The sequence below is a fragment of the Plectropomus leopardus genome, chromosome 21 (assembly GCF_026936395.1).
Source record: "Plectropomus leopardus strain MGB_pleo_1.0 chromosome 21, ASM2693639v1, whole genome shotgun sequence".
NCBI lineage: Eukaryota > Metazoa > Chordata > Actinopteri > Perciformes > Serranidae > Plectropomus > Plectropomus leopardus.
In genome coordinates this window covers 1,775,949-1,791,652 of record NC_142196.1, presented here as the reverse complement: position 1 = coordinate 1,791,652, position 15,704 = coordinate 1,775,949, and the positions used below count along the sequence as shown (strand labels likewise).

The window sequence follows — 15,704 nt, the reverse complement described above, 5'->3', positions numbered from 1 at the left end:
CAGGCCTTGCATTGTGGTATTCAGGAGTAAAATGTAGGGTAGCCTACATAGCATGTACACCATGGTGTACACTCAAATTTGCTGTGTGTTGTGGGTATTTTATAGTGCACTATAAAGTAGATGAAATTAACCACTGAGAATTCGAACACACCATGTAGTGTGCTATTTTCTTGAGTTCTCGACGGGGAACGGTTTCGAACACAGCCAGTGAGCGTAGTATTGGCTTTTATTTTGAAATCCGTCAGAGGAAGTGATGCTGTGGCTCGCGCCCGCTGTCTCTGCCGCTGTGAAGTTGTGTAGGAAGTTTACCTCTTAGGTTTGTCTGATGAGCTCAGTTCGTTTCAACAGTTGGACAGAGACATGAGCGGACAGACAGTCCCTGCGGACTTCTCGGGACACATGTTGGACCTGGACGAGGACGAAGACCTGGAGGTTTTCAGTAAGGTAAAGACACAAAAACAAGGCTCCGGACTCTCTTCACTTCCACTGACTTTCTTGCTACGTGGATTTGACTCTGGCACTGACACAGCAGCTTTAAGTTGAACATGTAGAGGGAAATGTGGTTTTGAAGTGTCCTGCAGTGTGTGCAGAAAGCAGAGAGCACACAGTGTCAGGCAGAGAGGGAGGAAATCAGATGTCCCCGATCAGCTGATGAGCCGACCTTAGGACCCAACTGTCCTGCTGCTCTGCTGTTAGCCTCTATAGGAAAAGTGACGCCAAAGTCTGTGCAGCTGTTGAAGAAGTTAATTCTCCCTGTGCTTGGCTACAAAACTTTGTTCTAGGTTAAAGTATGAATTTTTAATGCCCCCCTCCCCCCTAATTCGGCTTAGTTTTCAAACAAAAATGAACATCCAGTCCAGCAGACTTTTCACCCTCCGCCTTGGTTCACCTGTTGACCCTGCACATTTATTCCCACTTCACGTTTAATTATTCGCAGTTGTTTTTTTTTTTTTTTTATTTTTTTTTTTAATAGAAGCCGAATTAAAAAAAATCCTTCTTTAGAATTCAGAAATGCCCAGAGTTGTGGTCTGTCAGTGATGGTTTCTGCACACAATGAGGCCATGTTTAATATTGGGACATCTCTGTATGCAGTTTGGTACTATGGTCTCTGCACACGAGAAAGGTGCAACTTATTCTTCTGACAGTGGCCTATGTATTAACCCTTTGAAACATGGATCAGCATCACTTGGGTTTTGCTGCTTTCAGACTCCTTTCACAACTATTCAGCCTGTGAACCCGAAACAAATTGGTGCCATTTTTTTCAAAAACATGGAAGAAAGGCAGTGAGCAACTTGGTAAGAAAAAAAAAGTTCCACACATTGGAAAAAATTAGGAAAATAGTAAATTTAGAAAATTGTTTTTAAAAAGCTGGGGAAAATGTCTAAGTGAGGAATATATATATATATATATATATATATATATATATATATATATATATATATATATATATATATCTATAATAATCATAGTGACATATTTAGAATTATGTTACAAAAATATCTAGCTATTTTTGTGGGCCATTTCTTCTTGCATGATTTCTAGCAACTTGGCCAGTTAGCTGTACCTCACCAAAAGGCAGACATGGTACAGTTAAAACTGATGTTTATTGATAATCAAATAAACATAATAAAAAGATCAAATGAATAGGGCTGTGCAATATGGAGAAAATCATATATCACAGTATTTGGATAAATTCAATATCAACATTGTGATAATATTCTAGGGTTGACTGTTGGTGCTCACAAAATATTAGATATAAGATTTTTGATAAATAATCATCAGTAATGTGGATTTGATGAATAAGTGGGTAAATGCAAATAATAGAGCAGCAAGACCAAAAGTTCATAAAATGATGTCACTTAACAGCCTTAAAGGCTTTCAGAAAAATGAAAAGCTTTCATTGCTATGATATCAGAAATCTAAGACGATATAGTTTGATATCATGATTTTGATAAAGTATTGATGTATTGCCCAGCACTAACAATGTATTTTAACCTCTTAAGACCTGGATCAACATGATTTTTCTTGTGTGAAAAGGCAACGAGCAGCTTGGCAATAAATGTCCCGAAAATTGCAAGAAATACCTAAAAGTTAAAGTAAAAGCTTGAAAATGTATTTTAAAAAGAGAGTAAGATTTAAAAATTAACAGAAAACTATATGGATAATTATTTTAACCATGTATTGGAAATTGTACATATTTTTTACTTTTTTTTCCCCAAAATTATTTGAGGTTTTTTTGGGTCATGTTCTTGTTTGTTTTTGTTTTTTACTCTTACTCTACTACTTTTTGCGCTTGTTTTCAGGTATGTTTGTTGTTTTTTTAAAAAATTATTTACTTCTGTTTTTTTGGGCCATGTCGTGTTAAGTTGCTTAATGTTTTCTACCCATGTTTTTGAACAAAGTAAAGCCAATGTGCTTACGTTTTAAAGGGTTAATGGCTGCTTTGAATTATTAAATTCAATTCAAGTATTTAGACTACTATTTAGCCTAACAATGGTGATATTGTCTCATGTGTGAACATGGTGCAGAGATGTAGAAACAGGACAGGATCAGGGTGAAAATGGCTGTAGTCTGTGTTGTGCTCTCACTGAGTTTGTGCTGGCTTGACTTGGGTCAGAACATGAACACAAATCTGGAACAGAACTGCAGCTTTATTCTACTTAGTCACAAATCCACAGTCAGGCTCCTTGAGGCCACAGGGCCACGGTCCTTTTACTCTCAGTGGCCACATTATTAGGAATACCCAAAGATGAAACTTCAGTCTTTATCTACTCACCCTCATGCCGATGGAAATGGTTTGGGAGATGAGTGCAACGCCTTTTCCATGTGAACCTCCGTCAGTGTTTTGTGGACTATGAAACTTCACCTGACTTTCCATTAGCATGAGGGTGAGTCGATCATGACTGAAGTTTCATTTTTGGGTGAACTATCCCTGTAATCTTTTGGTAGCTTACTATTAATTTTGGTAGCTGACTTTTAATCACAATACTCAGCATTTCACTACACACTTTAAATCACAATAATATTATATAAATTTGTGACTTAAATATCCTGATAATATCATACTGTAGGACCCCTGGTGAGTCCCACTCCTAGTAATAAAGTATATCCATGAATTATTGAGTGTACACACAATTACACACGCTCGTATTGCTCTGTGCACAAAATGTACCTCTCAAACTCAAGCTTTAAAAAAATATCATACATTAATATTAATTTCTAATTTCATTGAGTTAATTTCCTTAGCCAACATCAGTCCTAATTATAAATGTCATATATTTGTTGATTTTCAGAATTTTAACCCTTTAAATGCCAGGTTTATATGTGATGCCACTATGTTTTTAGATTAAAAAACAACAAATAAACCAAAAATGACACACACACATTACATGCAAAGTAGACCTTGTTTGTTTGATTATCACAATAAAGGATATGTCAATGATTAGCAGTAACATTGATTTTTATACATTACTATTTTTTGTGCAGTGTTAAACACACACATTCACACTGCTCTGCACACACAATGTCCTTTTCTAAATCACCCTATTACAAATATTATGCATTAATATGAGTTTCTGCTTTCATCGAGTTAATTTTTTAACCAACATCAGTCCTAATCATAAATGTCAAATATTCTTTAATTGTATAGCTTTAATAGCTTTAATTTTAACCCTTTTAATAACAGGATTTTGTCATGATGCACTTTTTTAGATAAAAAAAACACAAAAAATGAATTCTTTTCAGTACACTACATGCAAAGTAGATATGTTCTGATGATGACAGCCTGGGATATGTCAGTATTTAGCAGCAACATCGATTGTGACAATTAATCAAGTGGAAATAGCATGCATTTTCTCCAGATGCCAAATGTGGTAAAAATGAGCACATCAGGTGGAAAATAGTAAAAATGACAAATTCAAAAGCCCAGAATGACACCCTGAAGTAATACAATGCATGTTTTATGCTTTGATAGCTGTGGGATCAAACATTGCAGTTTGAATGGGTTTCAATGGTCCTTTTGTTGTTTTCACTTAAAAGTATGACTATAACAATTAGTGTCCACAGTGTATTTTAGACTTATTGTAGGAGCTGAGCTGGAAATTCCAAGATTAAACAAAAATGCACCATCTTGCCAACATTTATGCCAAAAACATGAACACAGTCAAAATTTGCAAAAAAATTAAGAATGAATGTGTGTAAAATGCACCTAACAGTCCGTAAGGGTTAATAAAAACACAGTTCTTCCTCAGCATGGAGGAGCTGTGTAATATGAACATGTGTGAAGCCATGTGAGATCTGTGGCTTTTCTTCTTAAAACTTGTTGCTATATTTACTGTTTTGGATGACACACCAAAGGTAGAAGCCTTAATGTGCTTATAGCTCAGGCTTCATCTGTTAAACTCACCGGTTTTCATAAAATATCTATCTATCTATTTTTTTCTATCTATCTATCTATCTATCTATCTATCTATATTGTGTAGGCCATTGTTGGCATATACTTATGAATATGATATTTTTCCCAAGTTATTTGATGATTTTTCATTGACTCTGTCTCTCATTCTCTCTCTCTCTCTCTCTGTCTCTCTCTCTCTCTCTGACAACTAATGTCGGTGATGTCGAATATACAGTTTGACCATTTCATGTAATTGATATGACTGGAATAAGTGCGGCTCCAGGCCTTTGCCTCCATGTCTACCGAAACATACTAACACTGTTACTATAACAACCAAGCTGCTACTGACAGGATCCAATGCTGCTTCCTCAGGAACCACTGATCTGATGTACACTCAGATCAGTTTCAGCTGTGGATTCGGCTCAGGTTTGTTTTTAAATGCAGCATATGTGCAGCAGGAGGACACATGGAGGCCATACATCATCACTTTCATTGCCACACTTAACAATGACATATGTAGTACCTGGAAACAGGTAGAGTTTAAAACTTCCTCAGTTACTCAGGCTGTTCCCATAACAACCAGCTCAACAAAACACACATGTTTTTTTGAGGCTTTTTTTGCATATCATTTGGGTTAAATAACCTTGTGTTAGTTTAGACAGCACAATGTGCTGTTTGCAGTTTCTGGGAAAAGAGTCAGAATGAGAACTCCCTGCAGCATATGTATGTATGATAACCAGACTGTCTGGGAGAAACAAGTCATTGTGTTTGTCATCGTTATTTTGTAATGTGGAGCGGGGGGGGGGCTGCTGATCTCAGCAGCCTCTCAGCTGTTGTTACAGGAAACAGATCTGCAGGCTGCACACTCATGGTTCACTGCTGTTTGCATCAAGTGGAACGTTTTGAATGTGACAAGTCCACTCTGCAGAGGTGTTTTTTTCCAACTTTAGTGAAATGATAGAATAATACAGACGCAGACATAACAGAAAGCATAAATAGTCAGAAGTGACACTTGCACGTTTCAGCAAAAATGCTCTGATGAAAGCTTTGTGCTTAAAAACATATACGGCAACGCTTCTTGCAAGAAACGTTAAGCTTTTGTTGCTGTTTGGCCTTTCATACACATGGCAACAGCATTTTGGGGGCCTGAAAATTAAAATTTTTGAAACCGGGGTCCAGACTGAAATCTTTTGTTAACGCCACCCCATCTGTCACAGTGTAAACTGGCAATGAGCAGATCCTGTGAGAATGATGATGCATTTCGCGCAAGCCTGTGACAAACAGAAAAACACCCATGAACATGTTGCAGGACAACAGTAACAACAATGGCGGACTGAGCTGTGTTTGTGTTGCTGACTCTACTGAGTTTATGAAAGTTATGCGCAGGCACGTGGTGTTCTTCTATGGTGTGTCATAACCATAGACTGTAAAAAAAGATGAACGAAGCATTCCACTTTCTCCCGCTGGGTCAGAGTGCGGTCTAAATATTACAGATATGGGCGTTGCCATTTGCAAGGGTGATGTCATTGAGACCCGCCAAAACACATCCAACCAATTGCAGGCTGCTCCATTAAATGAGCTCACTGATTGGCTGTCACAGCTGGAAATCATTGTGGAAAAGCCTGCTTTTGTATTATTTAATAACTTAATAAAACCAAATTTATTATAAAAACAAACACTTGAAAGAATATCAGGGTGATGAGAACTGCCATCAATGACAGAAACCATCTTCAGGGAAAAATGTATTTGGTGTGTAATTTAAGTTTTTATTTTGGCCCATGTCCCATTTGCTAAAATGGAGGGGTGGGCTTTATGACCTATACTGCAGTTAGACACCAGGGGGTGATCCAGATTGAAAGTCCTCTATTTCGTTGTATCAGTACAGTGACAATAAAGACTATTCTATTCTATATGGTCATTACAAAGTAACACAGCCTACTACTGGCCTAGCGTGCATACTACAGCATAGTTTTTGTGGATGTGTATACATGAGGATTATTTTCACAATGTCATATGAATGTGGATTTTTCACGCAAAGGAAATACTTTTCTGTTTTCAGTAGGGCCATTTTCATCTAAATGTGGCCCGAGTCAGTCACTGGAGGTGTTGTCCATCTCCATGATCAGTTGTATGGTAAAGATTGTGCTGTGACTCCTGATCTTTGACGTCTGCTGGCTGCTTGGAATGCACATGTATCTGGTTGAAATCAGCAACAATTCCACTCCATATTACTGACTGTACAGTACACTCTCTGTGTTAGGAAATGGACTAATTGGGGATTAATCCAGTCCAATTTTTTTTTTTTTACCGAACATATTTAGCCTCAATCAGATCTTACCCCATACACCATCTGGATAGGTCTGTATATTGAAAATGTGCCCACAGGGTCCAGATGGCTCCCACAGTTAGCAGTCAAAGACAAACTGGGTGCATTACTGAAAACTTACTGAGAGTCATAACAGCTACAGACTTCTAGTGTGACAATCATCTGCGCCTCAATTTGTGTAAGTTGTCCAGTTGTGTATTTCCATGCTTTAATATGCATTTTGGATATGATCATTACATAATCATCACAAAAGTAGTAAATATTGTGTTCTACTTTGTCATTTCTGCACTGCATTTTATTTTATTGCATACTTCTTTGAGACAAGATTATTACTTGATTCACAAGTTTATGCAACAATGCATTTTTATGTACTGATTCTACAGCATTTATATCAGTAGCATCCAAAAAACAGAAAATTCTCCCTGATCTGCATCAGCAACAGAGAATTGTAGAAAATCTGCTTTGTGTGTACGCGTGTGTGTCCCTTTTTTAATCAATCTGTATCCCCTCTCCAAATTCATAAGGACTTGCTGGTCCATGAATGCAGCGCAGGCAAGACTTGTAATGAGTTCTTTTTTTTTTTCTTCAGCAGCAGTTTGAGTTTCGAGGTGGATAATTAATCTTTCAGTCTGAGCTGATCAGATCACCATGATGTATGAGAACAGCAGCTGCTGTAGAGCGAGTGAAAGCAAATATTTAGACCCAGCAAATGAACGGTTAAGTTTGACTGGTGCTTCGCCTGAAGCTCTGCTTGTCTGTGCCTTGAGTACGCACTGCCCGCCGACAGTGTGGTGCAATGAATAACTGAACAGTATATATATTTCAGTGGCACTAGTATAAATGTCTCAAATGTCACACTGTGAGGCAGGGCACATGCACCATGTGTATAAACAGAGATGTAACGGCGCACACTTTGAGATGATCTCCTTTCAAAGACATTTATGGTGTCGCGCTCTGTTGTTCCCATGAAAAGGTGCAGATAATTGTCCCTGTGAATATTCTAAGTCAAAATGTGTCAAATGCTACTCTCCATTTTTATGCAGATTACCCTTTTTGTATACTGCTGCGCGCCAACTCTCATACAGGCCAATAAAAATGCTTTTGTTTTTGTTCAGCATACACTGAAACTGGATCTGAGTGCAGATAAGACAAAGTTTATGTTGTTTAGGTCACACAGTCTACCTGTGGTGGTCTTGTTGCTGCATCTTTTTCACCTGTGCTGGACTGTGGTGATCTTTTGTACGTGCACGCCTCTGCTCAGTGTCTCGGTACGGTCGATACCGCTCACCACACGTCCTTGATGTTTATTACAAACTGTAAAGCTCTGACTCACCACTGTGAGTTGCACTCTCAGGGAGGAGGTCCCACTCCGGCGACCCGTAGGCTCTTCCATTGGTACACCTTTATATATAAGGCAATTCTTGGTCTCCTCCGACAATACCTCTGTGTTTTCATTACACAGAAAAGTACTGGACAGTAGGGGTCAAGAGATTATTGGCCTTGTCGATTATTGGGGCTGATATTTCTCATTTTGACAATTATCTGTATTTGCATTTTATTTTAATAATCACCGCTAAAATTTTTTATTGAAAAAGTGGAAAGAAAGTGTCAGCATGGGAGGAACTTTTACTATGTAAAACCTCAGGGAGCTATTTTTATGAATTCATTTTTATCTAAATTTTCACTTGACTATTAAAAAAAGTTGCCAGGAAGTTGCTGTGTATGATGTTGATCAATTAGTTTTTATTTAATATTTGCTAAAGGCATTTAGACAAAGTTTTGTGTTTAAATTCAATATATTACAAATTCTAAATACTAACAGAAAGATTAAATTTTTATTGTGGATGCGTATTGGTTCCAAATATCAGTTATCGGTCTCATTAACTACTAATAATCGACATTGGCCCTCAAAAAACAATAGGGGTTGACCCTTACTAGACAGTATTCATTGTGTTCTCGGGACCTCTTTATGGTCTCTGTCCTAAACGCTTGTACAGAGATTGGGAAAAGGGCTTTTGGGTGTTCTGCACCCTCAGCCTGGAATTTGTTGCAGAATAACATGAAACTCAGGGAGCTGGTGTCGTTAAATGTTTTTAAATCCAAAATGAAAGACTGAGAAGCAGATTCTATAGGATGTTGTAGTTTTAGTCTGCCTGGTTGTACAACTGACTCCCAGAAAATTCTCTTTTGACTCACAGATCTCTCTCTTTTAATGCAAATTTTAGTGCTTGTGATTTGTATTTTGTCTCTTGGCCAGGTCTCCCTTAAAAAAAGAGATTGTTGGTCTAAGTGGGACCAACCTGGTTAGATAAAGGTTTAATTTAAAAAAATAAAAATAAATTAAAAAAAAGTGACAGACCTTGTAAAAGTTGTGTTTGCCATGGTTATTACTGTGGGCTAACAGTGGTGTCTTCTCGTTGGTCCAGAACACGTCCCTGGCAGATGGAAGTCCCATGCCCAACTCTCCCAGCTCCATGGTCAACCAGTACACAATGCAGGAGGAGGAAGAGGAGGAGCAGGATGCCAACGCCAAAGACATCTTCATCACCGTGGATAACCCAGAGAGCCAGGTCACCGCCATCGAAACCTTCATCATGTACAGAGTGGTGACCAAGGTGAAGACAAGTTACTGTGCATCTGTGGTGAAATGACCACATTTGTCAAGTTTTTCTCACAGTTGGAGATCAGTGCTAGCTGGCTGAGAACAGTAGAACATTTGGCTGTGTTGGCACTGATCTGTACCCTCTCTCTGTAGACCACGAGGAGCGAGTTTGACTCCTGTGAGTACGAGGTACGCCGGCGCTACCAGGACTTCCTGTGGCTCCGAAGCAGACTGGAAGAAAACCACCCGACGCTCATTGTCCATGTGTGTATCAGCACACCACAGCAGCTGCTCAACACATCTGTGGGCTGTTGCGCTCAGCTTGGACCAAAGCAGAGTCTCAGCTCATTTTCCACAAGTCACACACACTAAACATGACTGTCAGCCTTTTTCCAAGGCTCCCAGTGGAGGTTCAGGGATTTAAAGATATTTTTCTTTCCATCCAGGATTCCTTCGCTTTTTTACATTTATTTTCATACAGTATAAAAATCAGCTTGTACTGACCTGAAGCGTGCATATTTAACTTTGATATATTCTAGAGTTATTAGTACATGTGACAGGGGGTTATCCAAATACAGGTACATAAATCTGATATGCACAGATGATGTACTCTGAACAGACATTAAAAAACTCTGTATTTTTGCAGCAATAATAATTTTTTATGCACGCATACCCTAATTTTCCAAAGAAAAGACATAAGATGTTTTATTTGTTATTGACACAAAGGTATCAAACATTAAATAAAAGCTAGAACATTGAGACAAGATAAAAAAACAAGGTTAAGACCACAAAAAATGAGAAAAAAAATGGTGGCAAATACTTGTAAGAATAAATAATAATAATGATAATACAAAGTGTTTCTCACATGTCAATAAATAAATGGCAGCAGCAGGTATCAACTGCATGTGGCTCAAGTCATTACATGATATAAACTAATGTGCTTTAGTCAGTGCTCAGCAGGTATTGTTCAGTGTGTTATAAAATCATACACGATATATATACAATATATACATACATACATACATACATACATATATGTATATATATATATATATATATATATATATATATATATATATATATATGTGTGTGTATGTATGTATATATATATATATATATATGTATATATATATATATATATATCGCAGCATATTTAATCTCCTTTATAGGGGTTGACAGATTATCGACCTGGCCAATTATTGGGGCTGATATTTGGCATTTTGCCGATTATCTGTATCTGCATTTTATTGTAGTGTTTGCCGATAAAATGTATTTTTCAAAAAGTGCAAAGAAAGTGTTAGCATGGGAGGAACTTTTACTTTGTAAAACATCAGGGGGCTGTTTTTATTTATTCATTTTTAATTTAAATTTTAACTGAACTTTCCTATAAAAGATTGTGGGAACTTGCTGTATTTGTGCTTAAAAGTTTCTGTTTTGATTTAACGTTTGACAAAGGCAAAGTTTTGTGTTTGAATCATTGTTATTATAAATGCATATCAGTTCCAAATTTCAGTAATCAGTCTCATTAACCACTAAAAATCAGTATCAGCCCTGGAAAACTAAAATCGGTCGACCCCTATTCCTTTAAACTAATGTTAACTACTAAAATAAAAAAAAAAAAAATAGATAAAACATGAAAATATTGGATAAACTGCTGTTAAAAAAGTTAAATAAAGTACAATAAAGTTAAATAAAGTAGCTACTGTTAAATAATAAAGTTGTACAATATGACTATAATAACATTTAATAAAATATGGTTATAAGGAAGTTTAATATTGTACTTTTAGAATGAAATTTTAAAATATATTATGATTTAATTAAAATCATTTTAATTTAACAATGCTTGAAATGTTATTATAAAAGTAGTGTATTAAACTTTATTATCTGATAGTAGATATTTTCTTTATTTTTCTTGTAACTGCAGTTTATTCAGTCATACTATATTTTAGTCATTACCATTAGTTTAGAGGAAATTTAAAAATTTTTCAAATAAACATCGTCTATTGCCTTAAAATATATTTTTCGAAATTAATCAATGCACAGAGATCAGACAAAGCCAAACATCAGGTTAGAAAGAAGAACCAAAGATTGTCCAGAAAAAAAATTGCACATATTCTTTTGTGCTTCTCATATTTCTCTGTAACTGCAGTTTTTAATGTTTAAAATGACATGCTACACATGCTACCTCACACACATACAAGGACTGAATTTATGTCTCACTGTGTCCTCAGCCGCTGCCGGAGAAGTTTGTGATGAAAGGAATGGTTGAGCGCTTCAACGACGACTTCATTGAGACCAGGAGGAGAGCTCTGCACCGCTTCCTCAACAAGATCTCCGAGCACCCCATCCTGTCTTACAGCCAGCACTTCAAAGTCTTCCTCACTGCACAGGTCTGTCTGTTTCCCTGTCTCTTTGTCTGTCTCTCTGTTTCTTTGTCTGTCTTTCTGTCTATCTATCTCTCTCTCACACTCTCAAAGACACACACACACACACACACACACACACACACACACACACACAACAACAACAACAAACAAAGACAGTAGGATGTAGTAGTTGGGTTTACAGAGAGCGCTCTTTACTCAGAGTCAGAGTTCATATGGTCTTGAAAAACCTGGGAAAGTTATCCATCCATCCATTTTCTTCCGCTTATCCGGGTGGATACTCTGAACTGCTGTTTGGACCATAGGCACAAACAACAGTCAGGATCCGTCCCCCAACCCGAAGGCGGAGGGAGGCTACCCTCTCATTCACCGGCGTAAACTCCAACGTGCAGGCACCGAGCTGGGGGGCAATAAGTATTGCCACCCCTGCCCGGCGCCTCTCACCAGTGGCAACTCCAGAGTGGAAGAGAGTCCATCCCCTCTCAAGAAGACTGGTTCCGGAGCCCAAGCCATGCGTCGAGGTGAGGCCGACTATATCTAGTCGGAACTTCTCAACCTCGCGCACCAGCTCAGGCTCCTTCCCCACCAGAGAGGTGACATTCCACGTCCCCAGAGCTAGCTTCTGCAGCCGAGGATCGGACCGCCAAGGTCCCCGCCTTCGGCTGCCGCCCAGCTCACATTGCACCCGACCCCTACGGCCCCTCCTATGGGTGGTGAGCCCACGGGAAGGAGGTCCCATGTCACCTCTTCGGGCTGTGCCCGGCCGGGCCCCATGGGTAAAGGCCCGGCCACCAGGCGCCATCGAGCCCCACCCCAGGCCTGGCTCCAGGGGGGCCCGGTGACCAGCGTCCGGGCGGGGAACTCTGGACCATCGGGTTGATGTCATCATAGGGGTCTTGTGAGCTACGCTTTGTCTGGTCCCTCCCTAGGACCTGTTTGCCATGGGTGACCCTACCAGGGGCATGAAGCCCCCGACAACTGAGCTCCTAGGATCACTGGGACACGCAAACCCCTCCACCACGATAAGGTGGTAGCTCAGGGAGGGAAAGTTATGAAATTTGCAAATAGCAATTTTGAGGCCTAGAAAAAGTTTTAGAAAATGAATGTACCCAGAAAGTTTATGATAGCAAGTTTATGATACAATTTCCACACATGATAATGTGTGGAAATTGAAATTTGAAAATCCAAAGAAAATGTCTGTTTTTACAGTTTCTAGCTGTGATAAAGAGTTTCCTGTTTTATGTGATTTTTAAAGGTGAGAAATAGCCAATACTTTTTGGAAAGAAAACATACCAGGGTGCAAGTCTCAAAGACATGCTTTCTTTAAAACTCAACAGAATTTTTAAAAGAAAAAAGAATTACTAATGTTTCCTCTTTAAACATTGCCCAAAATTATTATTTTATTTGTTTCCCTATAAAATAATTTTTTTTTGTAGAAAGAAAGAGTTAAAAGTCAGCCATTTAAACTTGTATACCCCTCCCCTAAAGCCTAAATAAATAACACAGGTCCCTCCCCAGCGCCTAAAACATTATTTGACATGCCTCCCCCTATGTTATATTTAAATCTTCTTATCGTGTTTTGATTGAATTATTTTTATGATGATATATGTTTAAAAAGCTACTATATAGTAATGAAAATGAACCGCTAGAAGTGATGCTGGTCATTTCAGAGAATGTTTTGTCTTGTAAATTTGCCTTAAAGTTCAAATGTCCTGAAAAGGTATTGGTTAAATAATGTATAAACCCTGCAGAGTGCAAAATACTGTGACACGGCAGTTCTTCCACTGCACCTGTTACATAATGAAGCATCTGATACAAACAATTGATAAGAAATGTCTCGCTAAAAATGAATCCAGCGTGTTTCTGCCCTGAAACCAAACACACACTGCTCTCTGCAGTTGTGTTTGTGGACGGATTAAACAAATGAGATGCAGCATGTAAATGAGGGAGCTTTTGAATTGTTGGAACAGTAAACTAATGAACTTTGACCAGAGCCAGGCTGCAGTCGCTGTTTCCTCCTGCTGCCAGTCCTTTAGCTAAGCTAGGCTAACCACATCCCGACTCCAACTCCAGTCTGTTCTGTACGCTACTCAACTGTACTGAACACACGACAGTCATCCTCTCATCTCCCTCTCAGGAAGAAAATCTGTCTTTTCCTCATTGTGTTAAATCAAGTTTTTAAGACGTTTATTTCCTGCTAATCTGCAGGTTTATTGGCTGTTTAATTTCATGGAGTCTTTATTTCTCCAATCAGGCATCTTGTTTACGGTTTCTAAAAAATAATTCCATGTGTAATGCATTGACACCAGTATGAACATTTAGGAGCTGGATCAACGCTGACACACAGCTGAATTAAAGTCCTGGTGTGTGACTCGTGCAGGAGTTGCAGTCTCACAGGAAACAGGGTCCAGGCTTCCTGAGCAGGATGGGGGAGACAGTGAGGGCAGTGGCCAACTCCGTACGAGGCCTGAGGAGCCGGCCGGAGGAGTTCACCGTGATGCAGGAGTATGTGGAGGACTTCAGCAACAAGATCTGCTCTGTGGACAAAGTCACCCAGAGAATCATCAAAGAACAGAGAGGTATTATCCGTAAAATACTTCTTTAACTTTCTGAAACCTAGAGCGACACCACTTTTTTTGTGCTACTTTCAGACCCCTTTTCATAAACCTTTGAACCTTGAGCAAACTGGTGTGGTTTCTTGGCAAATTTTCCACATATTTCGGTGGAATTGGAAACTTATTTTAAAAAGTGGTAGAGAAAAATGTCTAGGGAAAAAGTTAGGGGGAAAACTACATTCATAATGATCATAATTACATATATGATATTATGTAACAAAATGATTATATATTTTTAAGCACTTTCCCCAGGTCATTTCCTTGGGTTACTATAACTTTCTTTCTCTTTCTTTCTTTTTTTGGGTTATTTATTCTTTCATTGCTCATTGCCTTCTACCAGTGTTTTTGAAAAAAGTGTTTTTGAAATAAAGCCAATTGCTCAGGTTTCAAAGGGATATGCATAACTGCTGGTTTTAACTACAATACTTTTGGTTAGTTCCATGGGTTATTTTCTCATCACGTTTTATATGAAAAATCTGTGTGATTAACTCCAGCTGTCGAATCGAGGTAGTTAAAAACAGTGATTCTCTTAGGATTACAAGTTACATGAAATGCAAATACGAGTACCTCAAAAGCAAACGCTTGTAGTTACTCAGCAGCCTGTTCAGGCCCCTGTGAACTTTAAGATGAAGGATAATGGGAAAACAGATCACAAGTTCATCGTTCTTGTTGAATTCATCCAGCTGCTGTGTTTTCACACGTGTGTTCTGTGCCTCCAGAGTACGTGGATGAGCTGAAGCAGTACATCCCCACCTACACCCAGTGGGCGAGCTACGAGGAGGAGCTGGCCGAGCCGCTGAAGGGCGTGGCCAGCTGTGTGGAGCGGTGCAGTAAAGAAACAGAGGAGCAGATCCACCATCTGTCTGAGGTCCTCGTCCCTGCTCTGCACGAGTACGTCCTCTGTGCTGAGACGCTGAAGGTGAGACACCATTGCTCACACTCTCTGCACTTCTGGGTTCATACACATTTTTACCAATAAATTTCAATGATTTTTTCCAGGACTTTGAGGCAAATTTGCAAAATCAAACATCCTCAGAAATGAGCATTGATACTCTTTATCCTTAACCTTCTTGCAGGTTTGGAAGGCATGTTTCCTTTAAAAATGAGCAGTAAATAAATACAATACAGTTATTTAAAGTTGTATGTCCCTCGCCTAAGCCAAAATAAAAAACCCCTCCCTTAAAAAAATATTCGACATGTCTCCACCTTTTTGTGCCAGCCCCCTCCCCTCTCATAACCAATGGTCCCAATATCCAGGCCTGGAAAACTTTTGGAAAACTAAATATATCCTGAGAGTTTTGCAAAAAGTGGAATGGCATTTTGTTTCACAGACCTGTATAATAACACATGATGTGTTCAAGGACTGTCAGAAATGTGAAAATCC

The 15,704-nt window shown here is 38.7% G+C and overlaps 1 protein-coding gene across 1 annotated transcript in view; it reads left to right on the top strand.

Moving 5' to 3' along the window:
- The first annotated feature begins 260 nt into the window (after positions 1-260).
- snx7 (sorting nexin 7) overlaps positions 261-15,704 on the top strand; it is a 46,477-nt gene continuing 31,033 nt past the window's right edge. The window contains exons 1-6 of the mRNA XM_042510254.2: positions 261-444; positions 9,146-9,334; positions 9,475-9,585; positions 11,553-11,711; positions 14,086-14,284; positions 15,040-15,239. Of these exons, the coding sequence (XP_042366188.2) occupies positions 361-444; positions 9,146-9,334; positions 9,475-9,585; positions 11,553-11,711; positions 14,086-14,284; positions 15,040-15,239 (942 nt within the window). The 5' untranslated portion in view covers positions 261-360. The remainder of the gene's footprint in view (positions 445-9,145; positions 9,335-9,474; positions 9,586-11,552; positions 11,712-14,085; positions 14,285-15,039; positions 15,240-15,704) is intronic.